General features: G+C 35.0%; 1 protein-coding gene across 1 annotated transcript in view; it reads left to right on the top strand.

Moving 5' to 3' along the window:
- The window catches only part of LOC111504126 (RYamide receptor), a 300,380-nt gene that overhangs the window by 263,010 nt on the left and 18,573 nt on the right, over positions 1-18,797 (top strand). Inside the window, exon 5 of the mRNA XM_074172935.1 lies at positions 11,070-11,271. Coding sequence (XP_074029036.1) covers positions 11,070-11,271 — 202 coding nt within the window. The remainder of the gene's footprint in view (positions 1-11,069; positions 11,272-18,797) is intronic.

The raw sequence follows: 18,797 nt of genomic DNA, 5'->3' as shown, positions 1-18,797 counted from the left end.
ATCGAAGGTTCTTTTTATTAATAGCATTTTCAACTCCTTGAAAATATCTGTCCGGTTGTCGTGCAGTGAATACTATCAATATCAAGAAATTCTTCATACACTTCATAGCTTTTATCCACTTCGCGAATAAAAATCAACACCTGAGCAGTATTCGATACATCCGTTGACTCATCCAATGCTAGAGAAAACCACTCATGTTTGATGTCCATTTTTGTCAGACAGTTGAGATGATATATTTTCTGCGATGTCTTGCACCCTCCGAGCCACGGTGTTTGCTGAAAATCTGACACTTTTACATAAATTTACCTTTTCGGGGCATATTTCTTCGGCTACTGCAATCAAGCATTCTTTTATCATTTCTCCATCGGTGAATGGTTTGCCACGTTCTCCGATTTCAAGAGCCACACGAAAGCTGGCGCGAGTTGCAGACTCTTGTTCAGTATTCGCTTTGGTGAACAAAGATTGCTGCGATTTGAGTCCGCGTTTCAAAGCTTCAAATTTTTCCTTCCGCAAACTTCCTGTATACTTGAAGTAACTTTGAAGATGTTTCGATTCATAGTGTCGTTTAATGTTATAGTCTTTGAGAACAGATATGGTTTCATTACAAATTAAACAAAGCGCCTTATTACAACACTCAATCACAAAATACTGAAAGTCCCATTTTTCTTGGAACGTTCGGCATTCACTGTGGATTTTTCGCTTCCTTTCCATACTAACAAATCACACATAAAAACAATAAGTCAAATCAAAATACTTTTATTGACGGGTGCTACTTTCTACGCAGACTAACTCGCAGTTGCGCCGCTAGTCTTTTTATATGCAATTATTACTGCCATCTCGAGGTGATCGGAATACACTAGCTAGAACCAGAACTTTCTCTTACCAACGCGGTAATTCCAAATATTTAATTACGCCTAATGCCACCCAGCGGGTAGCTGAAAAAGATAGTACATGGTACCACTCCTCGCCACTAGATGTCGTTAAGTGTCACAATACACAATAATAATTGAAATGCAAAAAAGCGTAAGTTTGCTTAGGTCACGCACTTTGCGACTATCCTAGTCTAGAAATATAGTTAAGGGCAGAAATTGGCCCTTGGAACAAACTGAAAAAATCATTATGGCCCAAAGGCTTCAAAGTTTGGAGACCCCTGGTCTAGAGCAACTTTTGAACTAGAAGACATGCTGACAGTATTCGATCTCACAATGCATGTTGATTCTCCTACACGTATTTCTAAATACTATGTATGTTCAAATACCCGAAAAATCAGCTGTAAAGTTGTCAATGCTGGACTCTCTATGAGTCTGTTTTGTTTATTTTCCAAGGAAGTCAAAATTTATCGAGGCCAAAGAAGCGCTTTGAAAGAATCTACAGCCAAAAAAAATGATACTTTTGAAGATCTTTGCAATGATGCAAAGTGGAATGATTTACATTATCCCAATGACGGCCCATTGAGTAGGTTTCATGAAACTCTCTCGAATAATTTTGATACTTTGTTCCCTATTATTAAACTAAAATTAAGAAGCCATGGATCACAAAAGACATCAAGGTCTCAGGTCTATATTTGATTCGGAAATATTTAGATAACAATGAAGGCTTTAACTCTCTACATAATAGGTACAAAAACATTTATAGAAGAACTATAAGGACTGCAAAACAACTTCGTTATATGAAAAAAATGTAAAGGTCTGCAAACAAACAAAAAGAAAGCAGGAGAAAAAAGAATAATGCTCCTACGAAAACTGACCTAAAATCTGAATGTATTAAAAAATATTACTGCACTGTGGCACATTATTTATCCAAGGATATAAAATCCAATATTAATCCCTTGCCTTTTCTTGAAGACAAATCAGTTTCAGAGACGTTTTATTTCATGCCTACAGATGTTATTGAAATTATAAAAATTCTTAAAGAAGCTATGGTAGAAGCTATAAACACAAGCTTCATAACGGGTGTATTTCCGGCATGTTTGAAAACAGCCATTGTTATTCCTTTGCACAAAGGAGGTGATACTAATAATCCTGCCAACTTTAGGCCCATTTCTATGCTACCTACCCTTGCTAAAATCATAGACAAACTTGTTAAACAAAGAGTTATGATGTTTGTGAATAAGCATAATATTATTAGTAGCAGTCCAATTGGGTTTCAGACTTTGAAATGGAAAACGTTCATCGCAATTTAAATAATCGTGAAATAGCAGCGGCAGTTTTTTGCGATCTTTCAAAAGCTTTCGATTGCGTGGATCATGAAATTCTGCTGCAAAAACTAGAAGTGTATGGCTTTAGAGATATATCTTTGAAATAGTTCAGATCATACCTGTCAGAACGTACTCAGAAAGTCAAACTCTCGGACAACATGTCCATCTCCAAACAAGGATCGCTTCTAGGCCCAATTCTCTTCTTGTTACATATTAACGACCTAGCCCGCATCAATATAACCGCAGAAATAACCCAATTCGCTGATGACACTACATTATTTTGGCATTGCATAAATGAAAGATAACTGCATGATTTGATCAGCATAGATATTATAAAAATAAATGCTAATCTCTTGTAATTTAATATCTCAAAAACTAGCATCATCACCCTCAAGTGCTCCACACTAGATCTACCTGGGTACTCAATTAATAGAAAACAAAATGTCATCAAAATTTCTGGGATTACAGATTGATAAAAATTTGGCTATTGAAGGTCACATTAATAACCTATGTAAAAAAAATTCATCAGGATACTTTGTAGTCAGAGTATCAGCAAATGAACTGGGCACTAATATGACAAAAAATGTGTACTTCGCTCTCATTGATTCTTGTCTGAGATACGGTATCTGTTTTTAGGGAACATGTTGCCAATACATGTGTACAATACAATACATGCTATATATGTAAAATGGCTGCTGTCGATAGTGGTAGTGGATTAGATAAAGTAAAGAAACTAAGCAAATACTGTAAAAAAATGCAAATACTGGCTTAATGTGCGTTGGCTGTGACGTAGTTTACCATAATGCATGTGCTAACAGAACGAAAACTTGTTGGGGAGAGATAATTAAAGAAAAATTCATGTTGGACATCTACATGACAGAAGAAGCCTAGCTGAGTGAAGAAAATGACCTTCTGAAGCAAATCATCTCGGACAAAAACACCATAATTAATAACAAAGATGAACTCATTCCACTACTAAATGAGAAAATTGCATTTCTAGAAGATAAACAGAAACACATAGAAGTATAAAATCTTGAATCACAACCAACTGGGGGTACAATAAAAAGAACGAAGCTCATTGATATAGTGAATGTTACAAAAAATGACAAGAAAAATGATACATCCAAAAACATACAAACTTAAACAGTCAGTAAGCCAACAGATAAAAACATCGCTGATCTAAAACCTACAAATTAACTTGTTATACAGAGTGACCCACCTCTCAAACTGAAGGAAGTGGCAAATGAAATCTTGAAAGTTCAGACTCAACTGAAATTTGATGAAGTTGTCAAATTGCAAATTGACTCAGAAGTAGATCCATCAGAATCTTCCCATGCTGGAAACTACAAAGACACCTCAGAATGGCAACAAATACGAAATAAACAAACAAATAGACATCTCATCAGTCAGTCGAATGATGGTGGCTCAAAATTCAAAGGTTCACAACCAAAAGTTTGGTTGTACATCTATCGAGTAACTGAAGATGTTGAGGAAGATTACATCAGAATTTTTCTAGCTGAAAAAACAGCATGTCTCAAAGAAAGTTTCAAAGTAAAATACATCACAAGTGATAACAACTTGAAATCTTTCATGGTTGCTGCGGATTTCAAAATCAAGGAGGATTTCTACAAACCTTTCTTTTGGCCACGGGAAGTCGGTTACGGAAGACACGACTTTAGAAGAGATCGTCTTCAATATGAAGGACAACCAAGATCTTTTTTAGAACTAAAGCATCAAAACAAACAGAATCGAATCTAAATGATATAAGCTTATCGGAAACAACGAAAAGCAACTATAGTGGCGTCCCAGGCTCAAACATTACTCATGAAAAACTAGGTCCTGTTGGAGAACTGAAAATCTTTCATCTAAATATTCAGTGCTTTCGGAATAAGATTTTTCAACTAGATAATTTTGTTAATTGTCCCAATAACCTAAGTGTACTGTGCCTAACTGAACAATGGCTATTTACAAGTGAGTCCTTCTGTTCTCTTTCAAAAATTTTAAATTAATTTATATTTATTGCCGACATAATCATATACATGGAGGTACTTGTATCTACATGAATAATTTTTTTGATGGCAAAGAAATCATCGAAATTAAACAACTATCTCAAGAATTTCACTGTGAACTTGCTGCATTATTCTCAAAGAAATTCAATTTACTAGTATTATCTGTATACCTATCATCCTGTAGTAACTCTGATTCTACTAAATTTTTAAACATAATGACAGAAGCCCTCATCTATATAAAAAGGCATTATAGCAGAGCTAACGTTGTTATATGTGGCGATTTCAATGTAAATTTCCTAAATCCGGAGAAGAAAACGTCATTTTAAACTGCTGAAACAAGTCGTTGACTTGTTTCAGCAGTTTAAAATGAGCAAAAAATTAATTCAGTCACCAGAGTGATGGGAAAGTCTAAAACATGCCCTGATAACATATTCTCAAATATAGAGAGTTCGAATGCAGAAGTTCTTAGTGTTCCACTGGCAGATCATGATTCTCAAATCTTCACATACAAAATTAGGTGTGACAAAAAAACTAATAAGAAATATGAGCTAAACTTTTTCAACAAAAATCTAAGTGTATTCAAAACTCATCTCACTGGAGAATCATGATCTGACGTGTACAGTAAATCGACATCTGTGAAAATGGTGCTAAAATTTCACGAAATATTCATGACACATTTTGAAAATTATTTTTCTATCATTGAATCAAGATCACTGAAAAAACCCACAATGTCGATTGTTGGAGAAATACTGCTATTGAACAGCAAAAACTAAATGTTCAATTACCATATGACATGAATAATGAATCTCCTAGCGATTTCAATAAATTGCAATACAAGCTGAGTAAAAAAAATACAATGGAATGCTGCTTGTAGCAAAACAAAATTATTACTCGAATCAAATATTCCTCTCCAGCAATAAAAATAAGACAATCTGGAAAATTATAAACTCTCTTAATAATATTGCCACACCCAAAAATGTTTCAATCACTTCCAACTCCTGTACATCATTTAAATCCTTTTACCAAGGCTCCTTCATCGAAGAGGAAATTATCATTATTATTAAGAGTCTGAAAACAAAAAAGACGCGAGATGTATATGGTACCAGCACTTATTTGCTCAAACAATGCGCATCGCTAATCGTTGAACCACTTACCATCATGATAAATAAATGTCTTTCTGATGGTTTCTTTCCATCAGAGTTCAAACCAGCCAAAGTTCTAGCTATATTCAAGAAGGGAGATGAAAAATTACCTGAGAATTACAGACAAATTCACATATTGCCCACCCTATCCATAGTAACGGCAAATGCTACTTTAATACAGTTTAGTAACTACATGGAAAGCAATAATTTCTTACATAATCATCTGTTTGGGTTTGGGAAAGGTAAAAGTGCCATAGACGCTATAAACATTATTGAAGCTTTTGAAAATAAACAATCCTGTTTAAATATCTTCACAGATCTGTCGAAGGCTTTCGATTGTGTCAGTCATGATAAACTGTTGGAGAAATTAGAATGGTATGCCATAAGAGGAATTCCCAATAAAATAATTGAATCATATTTAGCTAACAGAACACAAAGAGTTAACAATAACAATATGATAAGTCAAGAACGTATTATCAAAATGGAAGTCCCACAAGGATTCATACTGGGACCTTTCCTGTTCCTAATTTGTGTTAATGATTTACCTTCATATATGCATCTGAAACTTGAATTACTGACAATATTATACGCTGACGACACGTTATTTTCTGTACATATAGATAGAACCCATGATGTTGATGAAATATCGGCAAATATTTGTGCCTCTGCTAAACAGTGGTTTGACTCTAATGAACTGTATATGAATAAAACAAAAATAGAAATTTGTGTATTTTCAAACTATCGTACTGATGCCATTTCTACATCAGAAAGTATAAAATTTTTGGGAGTTCATCTTGAGTCGTCTCTTGCCTGGACCACCCACATCAATAATCTTTGCAACTAACTAGCAAAATATGTTGTATGCCATTAGGCGAATAGCTACAACGGCTGGTCAGAAAGCAACTCTAATGACATACTACGCCTTGTTGCACTCAGCAATGAGTTATGGGTTGCTGTGCTGGGGTAATGCAAGCTACACCCGTCTTCAAAGAGTATTTGTCTTGCAAAAAGCTGCTGTACGTAGCATTGTAACAGCTGAATATAATGAACACTGTAAGCCTTTGTTTGAGAATACAGGAGTCATGACTCTATTCTCACAAATTATCTTTGACAATGTTCTGCATGTCAAAGAAAATTATCACACACTCACAACACACTCGGATATTCACTCCTACAAAACACGCAATGGAAATAATATTGTGCCCGTCTTAAGAAGATTGGAAAAAACCAAATCAATTTGCATCACTCGCTTCAATTTACTTCCTGAAAAAATCAAACATCTGCCACTCAGATTTTTCAGAAAAACAGTGAAAAAACTTCTCACTAAAATGAGCCTGTATACTCTGAGTGAGTAATACTCTTAAGGATTCGCTTGAAGATGCCTAGTGCATCTTTTCCACTTTATATTCCTGTTTCTTTATACGTTAAGAATTTTTAAAATGCATTTCGTACTCTACATTTAATTTTATTGTTACATTTACAGCTTCTTTATGTAACTGTGCAATGTAATAGGTGACTTGTCCAAAATATTTGTATTTTTTATGAGCGCAATAAAGTTCTATTCTATTCTATTCATGTTTGATAGGGTGTTTGTACTACAGAAAAGAGGAGTTAGAAATATGTGTAGAGTTGGATTCAGGGATTCCTATACAGTGTGTAACAACGAAAACTTAACATAGCCGTTTTTGAATATAAAAAGTAAGATTTTTAAAAAAGCTCGGACACGTCGATTTCTAATTGAAGGAGGACGGACACTTTTCAGACCAATCAGATTTTTTTAGTACGCACCCCCTCGGAGGGGTGCGTCCGACGACCCTTATTTAGATAGAGAAAGTAGGTCGAGTGGCACCTTGGTTTAAAGGTCTTTCGAATACCTTTACAACTCTGTTAAAAGAAAATTTTTGTAACGATTAGTTTTCGAGATAATTTGAAGTTGAAATTGCTATGTCAATAATACATTAGATAGACCACTCGGTAACTTGTATGCCTAAATGAAAAAAAAATCTAGCAGTTCTTCTTATCAGTTTTTTGTTAAATGAAATCCCTTTTTTAAAATCAATACCCACTCGTTGTCTTCCAGTTTTCATCAGTACATCGTTCGATTGTTTTGTTTAAACGGGTCGTATATTGTTATTTGTTTAAAAATGTCTACTGCTGAAAGGGTTTCAGTTATTGCTTCATTTTTTGGCAACAACCCAAATGCTAATAGAACATCAATTTTATTCAACGAACAAAACCCTGGTAAACACGTAAGCAAAAATCACGTTCTGGATTTGGTCACACAATTCAGGGAGACAGATTCGGTTTTAAATAAGAAAAGAAATATTAAGAATGAATATTAAGTGAATGACGATAATGCCATTGGAGTGATTGGTCAAGTCATCGTCAATCCCAGGTTAAGTACCAGAGGTTTATCAGCAATGGCCGGAATAAGCCATATTAGCGCATGGAGAATCCTTAAAAACCACAAATACCATCCATACAAAATTAAACTTGTTCATGAACTCAATGAGGATGATTTTGACCGAAGACAGGAGTTTTGTGAGGGCATGAGTGAGATATTATCGCAAAATCCCGAGCTGCTTTATAACATCTGTTTTTCGGACGAAAGCTTATTTTATTTAAATGGTTGCGTGAACCGTCACAATTGCAGTTATTGGTCGGATGAAAACCCAAGACAATGCGCAGAAATACATACCCAACATCCACAAAAGTTGAATGTCTGAGCCGGAATATTAGGCAATCATATTATAGGTCCATTTTTCATTGATGGAAATTTAACCGGTGATTCTTATTTACAACTTCTTGAAGAGGCAATACAACCTCAAATAGTTGAAATAATTGAACAGGATCCAAGATGTCAAGATGAATTTATCCATTTTCAACAAGACGGTGCACCACCCCATTATGCCCAGCGGGTTCGAAATTTTTTGAATAATCATTTTGAAGGACAATGGATTGGCAGAAGAGGTCCAATTGAATGGCCAACACGGCCACTGAACTACTTTTTGTGGGGATATTTGAAGTCTTAAGTTTATGCTACACAGCCAGCCAATTTGGATGAATTACGTCGTAGAATTATTGATGAATGCCCAGCTATAACTCCTGAGATGTTGAATAATGTAAGAGCAAAATTCGAACAAAATCTTTATTGTTGCATGGAGCAAAATGGTGCACATTTTGAACATTTACTCTAAATTTCCTATGTGAGTAACCCTTATTAGGTGTTACTTTTTTGTGTGTGCTTTAAAAACAATCATTGGGATTTATTAACCCTGAAACAGTGTTTTAAACTTTTCTGTGTCATCAGCATTCAAGGAAATCAGCAGGTTGTATTCGTTGTGTAGGTAAGTTTTTAGTATGATTCACTTTTTCATCAGAAGCATAAAATATCCACGTCAAAAGGCAACCTTCATAAGGAGGTGAAACTCAATATACCTAAACTGTAAGGGTGGTAAGCAACACCATTCCCCGAAAAAATCTCCTCGTAATAAACAAATAATTCTTAATTTTTCACGAAATCAAATGGACACGTATTAGCAGGTTGTCATAAAAAGCAAAAAAAAAATTTTTATGAAAGTTCTGAAAGTAAATTGTACCTTGAAAACAATTTGATTTATTTCAAAAAGGGGGTGCGTACTACAAAAAATCTGATTAGTCTGAAAGGTGTCCTCCTTTAATTAGAAATCGACGTATTCGAGCTTTTTTAAAAATCTTACTTTTTATATTCAAAAACAGCTCTGTTAAGTTTTCGTTGTTACACACTGTATAAGTCTGTAAAAAAGCTTCTGATTTCTTCAGACGAATTCTATTCAGAAAGAAATTTAAATTATTCAAACAATCAGTTTCAATTATTGTTTTTCAGTACCTACTGGTATTTGTACTATGTGACTATTTTAACTTTTTGTTTGATGTTTAAATTCAGATCTGAACTGTATAGTTGAAAATGTTTACGAAGTTGATACTTACTTTTATTTTCTATGCATTCACGTTTATATTTTTATGCTTCATAGTTTTTATATTCTTATACTCACATTTACCTATGTGTTGCATGAGAATATTCATTATTATTATTGTTAATGATTTCAATATGTAGCATATACATTATTACTTTTTGACTACTTTTTTACCCCGAAATTCTGAAATCACCAAATGTTTAAATATTACTTTCAATTTGTATAACTTATATTCTTTAAAATAATAACACTTGGACAATATCTTTTAAGTTGTGTATCTTATATTTCTCAGAATAGTGACACTTTGTCAATGAGATTTCATCTTCGACAATAAAGTACATTTTGATTTGATTTGATTAACTATTTTGGTTATTGTTTTCTGAGTAATGTGTGGCAGCAACAACAATAAATGACATTAGGTATAAAAATGTATATGCACCATCTGGATCTCACAATTATAATCCCGTGCTGGGGCTGTAATAAACACATACTTGGGATTCAACTCAGAAAAATAAAATATAATATAGTTTTGCTAGAGAACAAAGTTTGGGACACAAGTCACGGGTGGGGCTATTGGAAAGTGAAATGATCTCCTCTGATTGATGAAACAATTGCAAATCACAAAAAAAATACAATATTACAGCTTGAAGAAGAACAACTGAATACGAGGTTTAAAGGTGAAGAAGTTATAAACGACAAATATAGCCTACATGATCTCATCAAACAAAAGAAAAACAAAATATGCATTCGGCATCGTCAGTAACGTTTGCGTTGACACAATTAATTTTTTTATGTAGTTTCCTCACATTTTGTCTTCAATCGAGGATTGCCTGCCCGGTATTGACGATGCCTAATATGCTGAAACAGCTACCTACCGGTGGCTCTTAGATTGGAATCAATATTGGTGTGACACTCAAGACAACTTGCCAAGTTTTTATGTCAGTGTTGGTGGTTTGACAAATCAACCGACAATTGCGGTGGCAGAAATTTGGGAAGCTAACCTGGAATGTCATCGAAAAACGAATCCACATGTTTCTAGAAATGATATGAATCAAAAAAGGTTAGTGTAGTCAAGCTGCTGGAAAATAATTCCATGAAAATCAAAAGATAAATGAGTACCATTCTGATCATTCTCATATTGATTTCAATTTAAGAGCCATCGGTCAACAAGTCACCTTAAATCAAACTATGTTAAGTCGCCTCAACCTTGTTTGGCTCTGGATTCACATTCAGTCTGAAATGTCAACTCCACCTGTTAACATAACTAACCTCGTTGGTCAGAGCGTCTTAACCATATAAAGAGACAGACAACAGCATGACCAGTTCAGTTTGAGGAGTGCCAGAAGATGACAGTACTACCAACTGTCGAAAGGGCTCGCAGATAATTAATAGAAGATATAAAGCTTCAAATCCTTTTTGTAGAATTCAATATTGAAATACTCAAAATAAAGAAAAATTAGTTGCATCAATCAAAATATATATATATATATATATATATATAATAAAAATAACTATCACTCAAAATCTTTATGAGATGGAAAATTTTTGATGTTGAAGTCGCAGTCACGATGCTTTAAACTTCAATTATCATATAAGTTGCAATTTATTTTCTTATTTGTTGGCTAGTGTAATTAAAATGTATTATTGGTATTGTTGCTGGTCAACATCATAAATTGCTTCATTCCCCAGACACTTCCACATGTTCATGTTCTTACTCAACAAATAAATCCTCAGAAATGGAACTGATTGTGAGTTTTCTTTACAGGTGAAGTTAGATGAAATCAGTGATCGAGTTATGATGTTCATCTACTTTCCTCTTCACGGACTCGCTATGTCGCATGCCTGTTACAATCCAATAATCTACTGTGTCATGAATTCTAGATTTCGTGAAGCCCTATATGCTCTCCTACGAAATTTTCCTCTGATGGAAAACTGTGGTACACGAACAAATAGTCGTCGTCGTCCAGGTAAGTTGGATAAAAAAGTGGTCACATTTCACCAAATCGCTTAGGATGCATCTGTATCACTTAAGAAGTCTGAGGAGTCTAGTAACTCATTATTCACAATTTTAAATGAAGGCATACTGAATTCATGAAAACGAGACATTTGGATAATAATATTCATTATTCATCTGTGAAAATTACTAGATCTGCTCATCTTCAATTATTAGCAGTTGTCAGATTGTACACATCGTATGTAGGCCATCCACCCTTCACCATTCGACGTCTTCAAAGTATAGCTGGTTTGGTCATCACATATCAATGCAGTTATAAGTGAAGAAAAGATAATTGGAACTTTCTATGTTTTTTACCACTTTTATTTGTAACTAACGTTACTACAATTTCGTCCTATAAGGAAATTTTGAAACGTATACATGAAACTAACAGTTATTGATCACATTAGCCCTTATATAACACAACTGTAGGTAATAATAGAGGTACTTAACTCAATTGAGTACCTGAATTTTGTTCACTAGAAACAATATGGATATGCTAATTTGAAAACCGGTGAGTGAACTAAATCGATTTGATCATTTAACAGGTTGCACCCGCAATGTGTATGCTTGTGAATTTCCAAAGATTCCAAATAACTGAGTTTGCAACCCTTCCTTGCAAAGTGCAAAATTTACGTATCGCTTGGATTCGGGAACTTGTGGTTGCATATATGCATAAGGACAGTTTCAAACTTATACATTAAATAGTTTGATCACATAAGGACATTTTCAAACTTTTACATTGAAAAGTTTAACGTATAACTTTGAATATATTTGAAAGGGGCAAAAAACAAAGTAAGTTTCAATTCTCCTTTCTTCATTATGATTTTCTACCACGTAGTAACGGCTACATCCATCATCAATTCACTTATAAATGCATTTCCAGAAGCCTCGTATAGGTATGTAAATATTCGAATGTAGCATTTTGGACTACTGTGTAACATAGAATAACGGTGTTATATAGTTTACTGAAATTGAATTTATAGTAGATTCCTTGTTGGTATCGATCTGAAAGAGACAAAAATGATTGTTAGGAAACATCAAACATTATAAAGTTATCAGATGATTTCTTCAAGCTTTTTGTTTATATTTCGTGAAAAGATTATTGTTTCTCTCTTACGATTTGACAGTATTGCCAGTCGTCAAAATGTGAACTTCAGAAAACGAACAGATGATTGCGGTCGATTGGAACTGTAGGTTACTTTTGGAGACGAAAATATATTTGTTTCATTTGTGTATCGTAGTTTTCAATAATTGTTCATACACTATATTTCAGTCATTAGTAATATATAATTTTTGAAATATAAGTTTTGACAAATTACCGGATCTATTCGTGTTCAGTTTTGGGGCAGCACTTGCTCGTATCAAATAGGCTCAATTAATTTGTCACTCAAAACAAACATTCTGAGATCCAACTGGTTGCTCAATATTGATGTGAGATTCTCGACATTATCCTGAGTTTTCCGGTTTCGAATGGTAACATCAGTGGATGTTTGTTAAACTCGTGTCTTAATGTTGAATATTGTGGGTATTTTGGATATTTCACCGACAACATACTCTTCAGAGGATCCAAGAACAACATCCCTTGCCATTCTTATCTGCAAGATTGAACTTTACTGAGGGTTCCAATTGGATTTTCGTTTTTACTTTTATTTCTGCCCAAAGTTTTTAGTAACTGTTCAAATTTTTTTTTCACCTGAGCTTCATAGTATAGCTTCATCGGCAGTAGAAACGTAGTTTTATTTTGATTATTTTGAATTGCGGTTGGCTGAATTTACGATTCACGCTGAGGGGACATGTTTATTGTATTTTAAGTGAGCAAAAATTGGGATGTATTCATTTTCTATCCGTATTGTTAACCTTCGGCTGATAAGGCTAATTGTACACACACCAATTGTGGAAGGCCGATTTTCTACTGGTCGTCCAAATTCCAATAGTGAACCACATGTGGGAACGGGACCTGGCACGGTGATCGACGCCGATCACCGGTCGGCGTGTGTGCCACATGTGGGAACGGGACCTGGCACGGTGATCGACGCCGATCACCGGTCGGCGTGTGTGCCACATGTGGGAACGGGACCTGGCACGGTGATCGACGCCGATCACCGGTCGGCGTGTGTGCCAGGTCCCGTACCCACATGTGGGAACGGCCGGTAGACCGTCCAAAATCGGTGTGTGTGCATTTAGCGGAACGTTACGCTAGTTGCACACACACCGATTTTGGACGGCCGACTTTGTACCGGTCGTCCAAATTCCAATAGTGAACCACATGAGGGAACGGGACCTGGCACACACGCCGACCGGTGATCGTCGCCGGTAAAATACCGGTGAGCAGCTGTCCACTGCCACTGTATCGCCGGCAGTACCGTGAAGTAGTGGCGTACATGACCAAATACACGCTTGCATACTCACCGGTTTTTTACCGACCATTCCAGTCTTGAATGCTCGGCGAAATTGTAGTTACTACACATTAACTTCGTTTTGGTAGTGCGTGCTAATTACGACAACAAAGCAACTGATTGTTTGACCGATAAAAATCCGGTGAGTGTGCAAGCACCCGCTCCAATAAAATATCGGCCAATTTCATACTGGCCGTCCAAAATCGGTGTGTGTGCAACTAGCGTTATGCCTCTCGCACCGACAGATTCAAAATTTCGCGGTATATGCCGTTCTGAATTTTATTTTAATGTGAGTTTCCTAGTACGTTTCGAGAAGGCGGTTGTCTATTCAGTCGTAAGTTGGCAAACGGGTAGTGAGCATCATGAAATCAAAACTTGGAATATTATTTATGATTCGGTTCCAAAAACCGACGTTATCATTGCTGTTATATTTTGAGGTACGTATATTTTGAATGATTTTTTATAACAGTACTGATTAGATTATATTTAAGATGAATGAATTCATAATGAATTACGAAAAGGGCTCAAGAATGGTTGTTACAAGAATGGTTGTTACGGCTTCATAGGGAAGTTTTAACTGATTCAGACGTTGAACCAGATGATGACGAGGGAAGTTTGATAGGCGATCATATAGAAACTATTGAAGATACAGAATCAGAAGAGGAGTTTGATAATGAACAGAACTTGCTTGTTCCTGAAAAATAAAAAATTCAAGCTGCGAGAATACCTCGCTTTATTGGTAGAAATGGAACTACGATGTGGCGAAAATATCTTGCAACAGCACGGAATGTACATGCCGAAAATATTGTCACTCATTTACCTGGCCCCAAAGGAGATATACGTCACAAAAACAAAGCTTCAGAAATATGGGAATGTTTTTATCTGCCAGTATATTAGAAAAAATTGTCACCTACACCAACAAATTCATAGAAATGCAAGCTTATGTTTATGCAAAATCGTTTTTTAGGCCAACTGATTTATTAGAAGTGGAAGCATTATTGGGACTTTTAAACATTTCTGGTGCTAGCAAAAATAACCGGCAAAATGCTGAAGATTTATTCAGGACCAGTGGAATGGCGAAATGGCTATGGACATATTCAGGCTTACTATGTCGCAGATTCGATTTCAGTTTTTGTTGAAACATATTCGTTTTGACGATAAAGCTACCAGACAAGAAAGAGTACAAATTGACAAGTTAGTTTTAATCAGGGAAATCTACGACGAGTTTGTATTAAATTTGTCACAACATTATATGTCAGCATACACCACTATTGATGAAAAATTCGAAGCATTTCGAGGTAAATGTCCGTTCAGAGTTTATATTCCGAAAAAGCCTAATCGTTATGGAATCAAAATATATGCCTTGGTCGACGCCAAAAAGTTCTACACGGCAAAGTTAGAGTTCTACGTAGGAAAACAGCCTATCGGATCATTTCAATGTGACACTTCAAATCTCTGTTCACCTATCTTGGGATCAAATAGAAATGTCACGTTCGACAACTCTTTCACTAGCGTACCTATAACTGAGGTAGTGAAGCAAAACTGTACGTAAAAGTAAACCTGAGATACCTCCTCAAATGTTGTTGCCTAGACTAAAAAAATCTATCATGTTTGCCTTTAGAGATAAGTGTACACTCGTTGCCTACATTCCAACCCAAAAAGATATGTGCTATTACTATCGACGATGCATTACGATAATGGTGTTGACAGGGAAACTGGCAAACCAGACATAATCATGGACTACAACAAAACGAAAGGAGGTGTCGATGTTATAGACAAAATGTGCGAAGCCTACAATTGCGCTCGTGTAACTCGTCGTTGGCCAAAGATCATTTTTTATAGTGCCATGAATGTTGTTGGAATGAATAGTTATATAATTCATAACTCGAATAACCAAACAAAAATTATCAGAAGAAAATTCTTAGAAAATTTAGGATTCAATGTTCCACATATTCTTCGACGAGCTCAGCAGCAAAATATTCCAAGAAGAAATATTTGTGTCTAGAGCACTTTACTGGATTATGTAGATTGTCATGAAGATTATGAAGCTGAATATTTGGAGTAATAGTTTCAGTCGTCCATATGGATTTCGAGAGTTGAAGTTTATTTGCTTCATTTTTCAATATGCAAGTAACTATTTTTGTGTTTTATCGAATCCAGGTATTTTTTTTGTATGAACAACCATGAATGAATTGTTTTCAAAACTTAAAGATGAAAGTCCTATAAATGTTTAATCTCAATTATTCTATTTCATATCATGTATGAACTATAATGATGAATATATCGGTCAAACATCAAGATTACTTAAATATAGAATCAGTTTACACAAAAGTGATGAATTACATTCTGAGAGATGTGCTCCCAGTAATCATGTTTTTGAAGGTCATAACATGGACTATAATTCAACAAGAAATTTTAGCGATTGAAAGATCAGACATTGATCACCCCAGTGAAATCTATGCCTTTCTATTAGATATTGATGAAGGATTTACATGATTTTCAAACTAGCAACAATTCAGGAATTTCATTAGTATAATTCATAGTAATTTTTCAATACTTTGAATTAAATTCCCAACCAATTCCCACATGGCCTGTACCGGTAAATCATAATCTTCAAACATAACGATTTTTATAAGGTGAATTCAAATAATCTTCTTTACATCAGTGATGAGTCAACCTCTTTCAATATAGGGACTTGTTTTATTGTATTGATATGTTTCATCGTCCGAATGTAACATTCTTTTCGACACGGCTATCCTCACCAACAGTAAGCTGAGCGTTTTGTAAAAATTTTCTAATATTGTACTATTATCATACAACTTTTGTAGCGGATAGAAACCCGTAAATCAATTCAGCATATTCCTCAGTAAAAATTGACAAAATTTAAATAGTAGGGTAGTAGAGCGTGTAGGGACAGTCTACCGTCGAACACGTAACAAACATCATTTTACCAGTATAGTAGGTAGCGGATCGAGTAAGGTCGACAGACTTTCGAACATACAACAGTAATATCCAGATGATGACAAATGAGACTTTGTCGAAACGTCGGTGAGACTGAAGATAATAGCAGATAACACGGATAAAAACTCAGAAACCAGTTCAGAATATTCCTATCCGTGAGAACTTCAGATTTAACATTTCAAAACTTAACGGGAAGAAGAGGTTAATCAAGAAGAAGAACTCAGGTAAAAATCAACAACATTTGAATAGTAGATAGTAGAGCGTGTAGGGACAGTCTACTTCGAACATGTAACAAACATCATTTTACCAGTATAGTAGGGAGCGGATCATGTAAGGTCGACCGACTTCCGAACACTCAACAGTAATATCCAGATAATGACAAATGAGACTGTCGAAACGTCGGTGAGATAGAAGATAACACATAACACGGATAAAAACCCGGAAACCAGTTCAGCATATTCCTATCCGTGAGAACTTCAGATTTAATATTTCAAAACTTTAAAGGAAGAAGAGGTTGATCAAGAGGAAACACTCAGGTAGAAATCAACAACATTTGAATAGTAGGTAGTAGAGCGTGTAGGGACAGTCTACTTCCGAACATGTAACAAACATCATTTTACCAGTATAGTAGGGAGCGGATCACATAAGGTCGACCGACTTCCGAACACTTAACAGTGATATCCAGATGATGACAAATGAGACTGTCGAACCGTCGGTGAGATTGAAGATGATAGCACATAATACGGATCTAAACTAATTTTTCTTTATTTTCAGTATTTCAATATTAACATATGTTTTCAAAAAGGATTTGAAGCTTTAATAACTTCTACTTATTACATGCGTAATATCACATTTTACCTTCTTTTTTATTTTTTGTACGGTTAGAACGTCTTAGTGGAGGTATTTGTCTCCTCCTGTCATACGTAAATCTCTAAATTTGCCTATACTTGCGGGACATCAAGTTATATCATTTTTGTTGGAGCTCCTCTAGGTTCATTGTTTCTAGGAATGTGTATTGTGCAGTATAATGAATGTTGGGTCTTGTTGTGTTTTGATTTGTATTTGTTCCTCGATAAGTAATTTATGACTTTTGAATGTATGGATGTATAGGTTTTTCCTGGTTTCATTATCATGTGATGATGATGAACCGTTTTCTGGGTTTCGCTCCATGTTCTCTTTTTTGATCGACATAAGGATTATTTCCATAAAGTTTCGGCAAAATCACATGTGCCATCTTTTTGTGGTGTCTGGAGTTCAGAACTAGACTAGACTATACTAGACATGGCCTTTGGGCGTCCATCAAACATCCATTAAAGTAATTCTCCAATTCCGGTTTCGCTTTGAAGATCTATTATGACGTACAGGAAGGCGCTTTCTTTAATATTCTCTGAAAATGTCATTCATCATTAAATATACAACTGGAAAAATTTCATGTATTGTTCAAATCTCTTTCAAAATAATTTGAAATGGATATTTCTTGTATATTCTGATGATCCTGACAAATAGTTAATCCGATAGATTCTACTTCAGGTAATGTCACTCTAGGTGCACAAAAATTTCAATATTCACAAAAATAAAAACCAGTTGCGCAATTAAAAAGGAATCAAGAACTTTCTGTAGTTCAAGTTATTTCATAGTCCACGAATTACTCATCATCATTTCGTAAGTTAATTTGAGTCAAGAGCTCTATCTCTCCTTCGAATATTTGATTGAAAATTCCATTTCAGACAATACTCCATAGTGCTCTAGAACAAGAGAAAAAATATATTCAGGGAAACACTGAGGAATTTGCAGTGACCGAAACATACAAAATTGCAAGATATTTTGTTCTGATAGAGTATTTTTATAACAAAACGAATAAATTATTGAAATATGAAGAAGTTTCGAGAAGCCTAAAATGCTGAAAAAGTCGTGCATTTTCTATTCTTCGACTTTCTATTACAAGAAATAAATTTATACTTCTGATAGAAAATCAATACAGTGCAGTTTCCTCAAATATTGTTCTCGAACTCAATTTAATCAAAACTGTTGCAAGTGGTCAATATTTTTCTTGACATTTCTGATACTCTTTTATATTGGATTGATTTCGAAAGTTACTCATGAATGAAATATCGTTGAGTGAAACTGGTAAGCCACTTCC

The sequence above is a fragment of the Leptinotarsa decemlineata genome, unplaced genomic scaffold (assembly GCF_025532065.1).
Source record: "Leptinotarsa decemlineata unplaced genomic scaffold, Ldec_3_MD MMD2_tig00000199_RagTag_RagTag, whole genome shotgun sequence".
Classification (NCBI taxonomy): Eukaryota; Metazoa; Arthropoda; class Insecta; order Coleoptera; family Chrysomelidae; genus Leptinotarsa; species Leptinotarsa decemlineata.
This window is presented reverse-complemented; position numbering and strand designations above follow the sequence as displayed.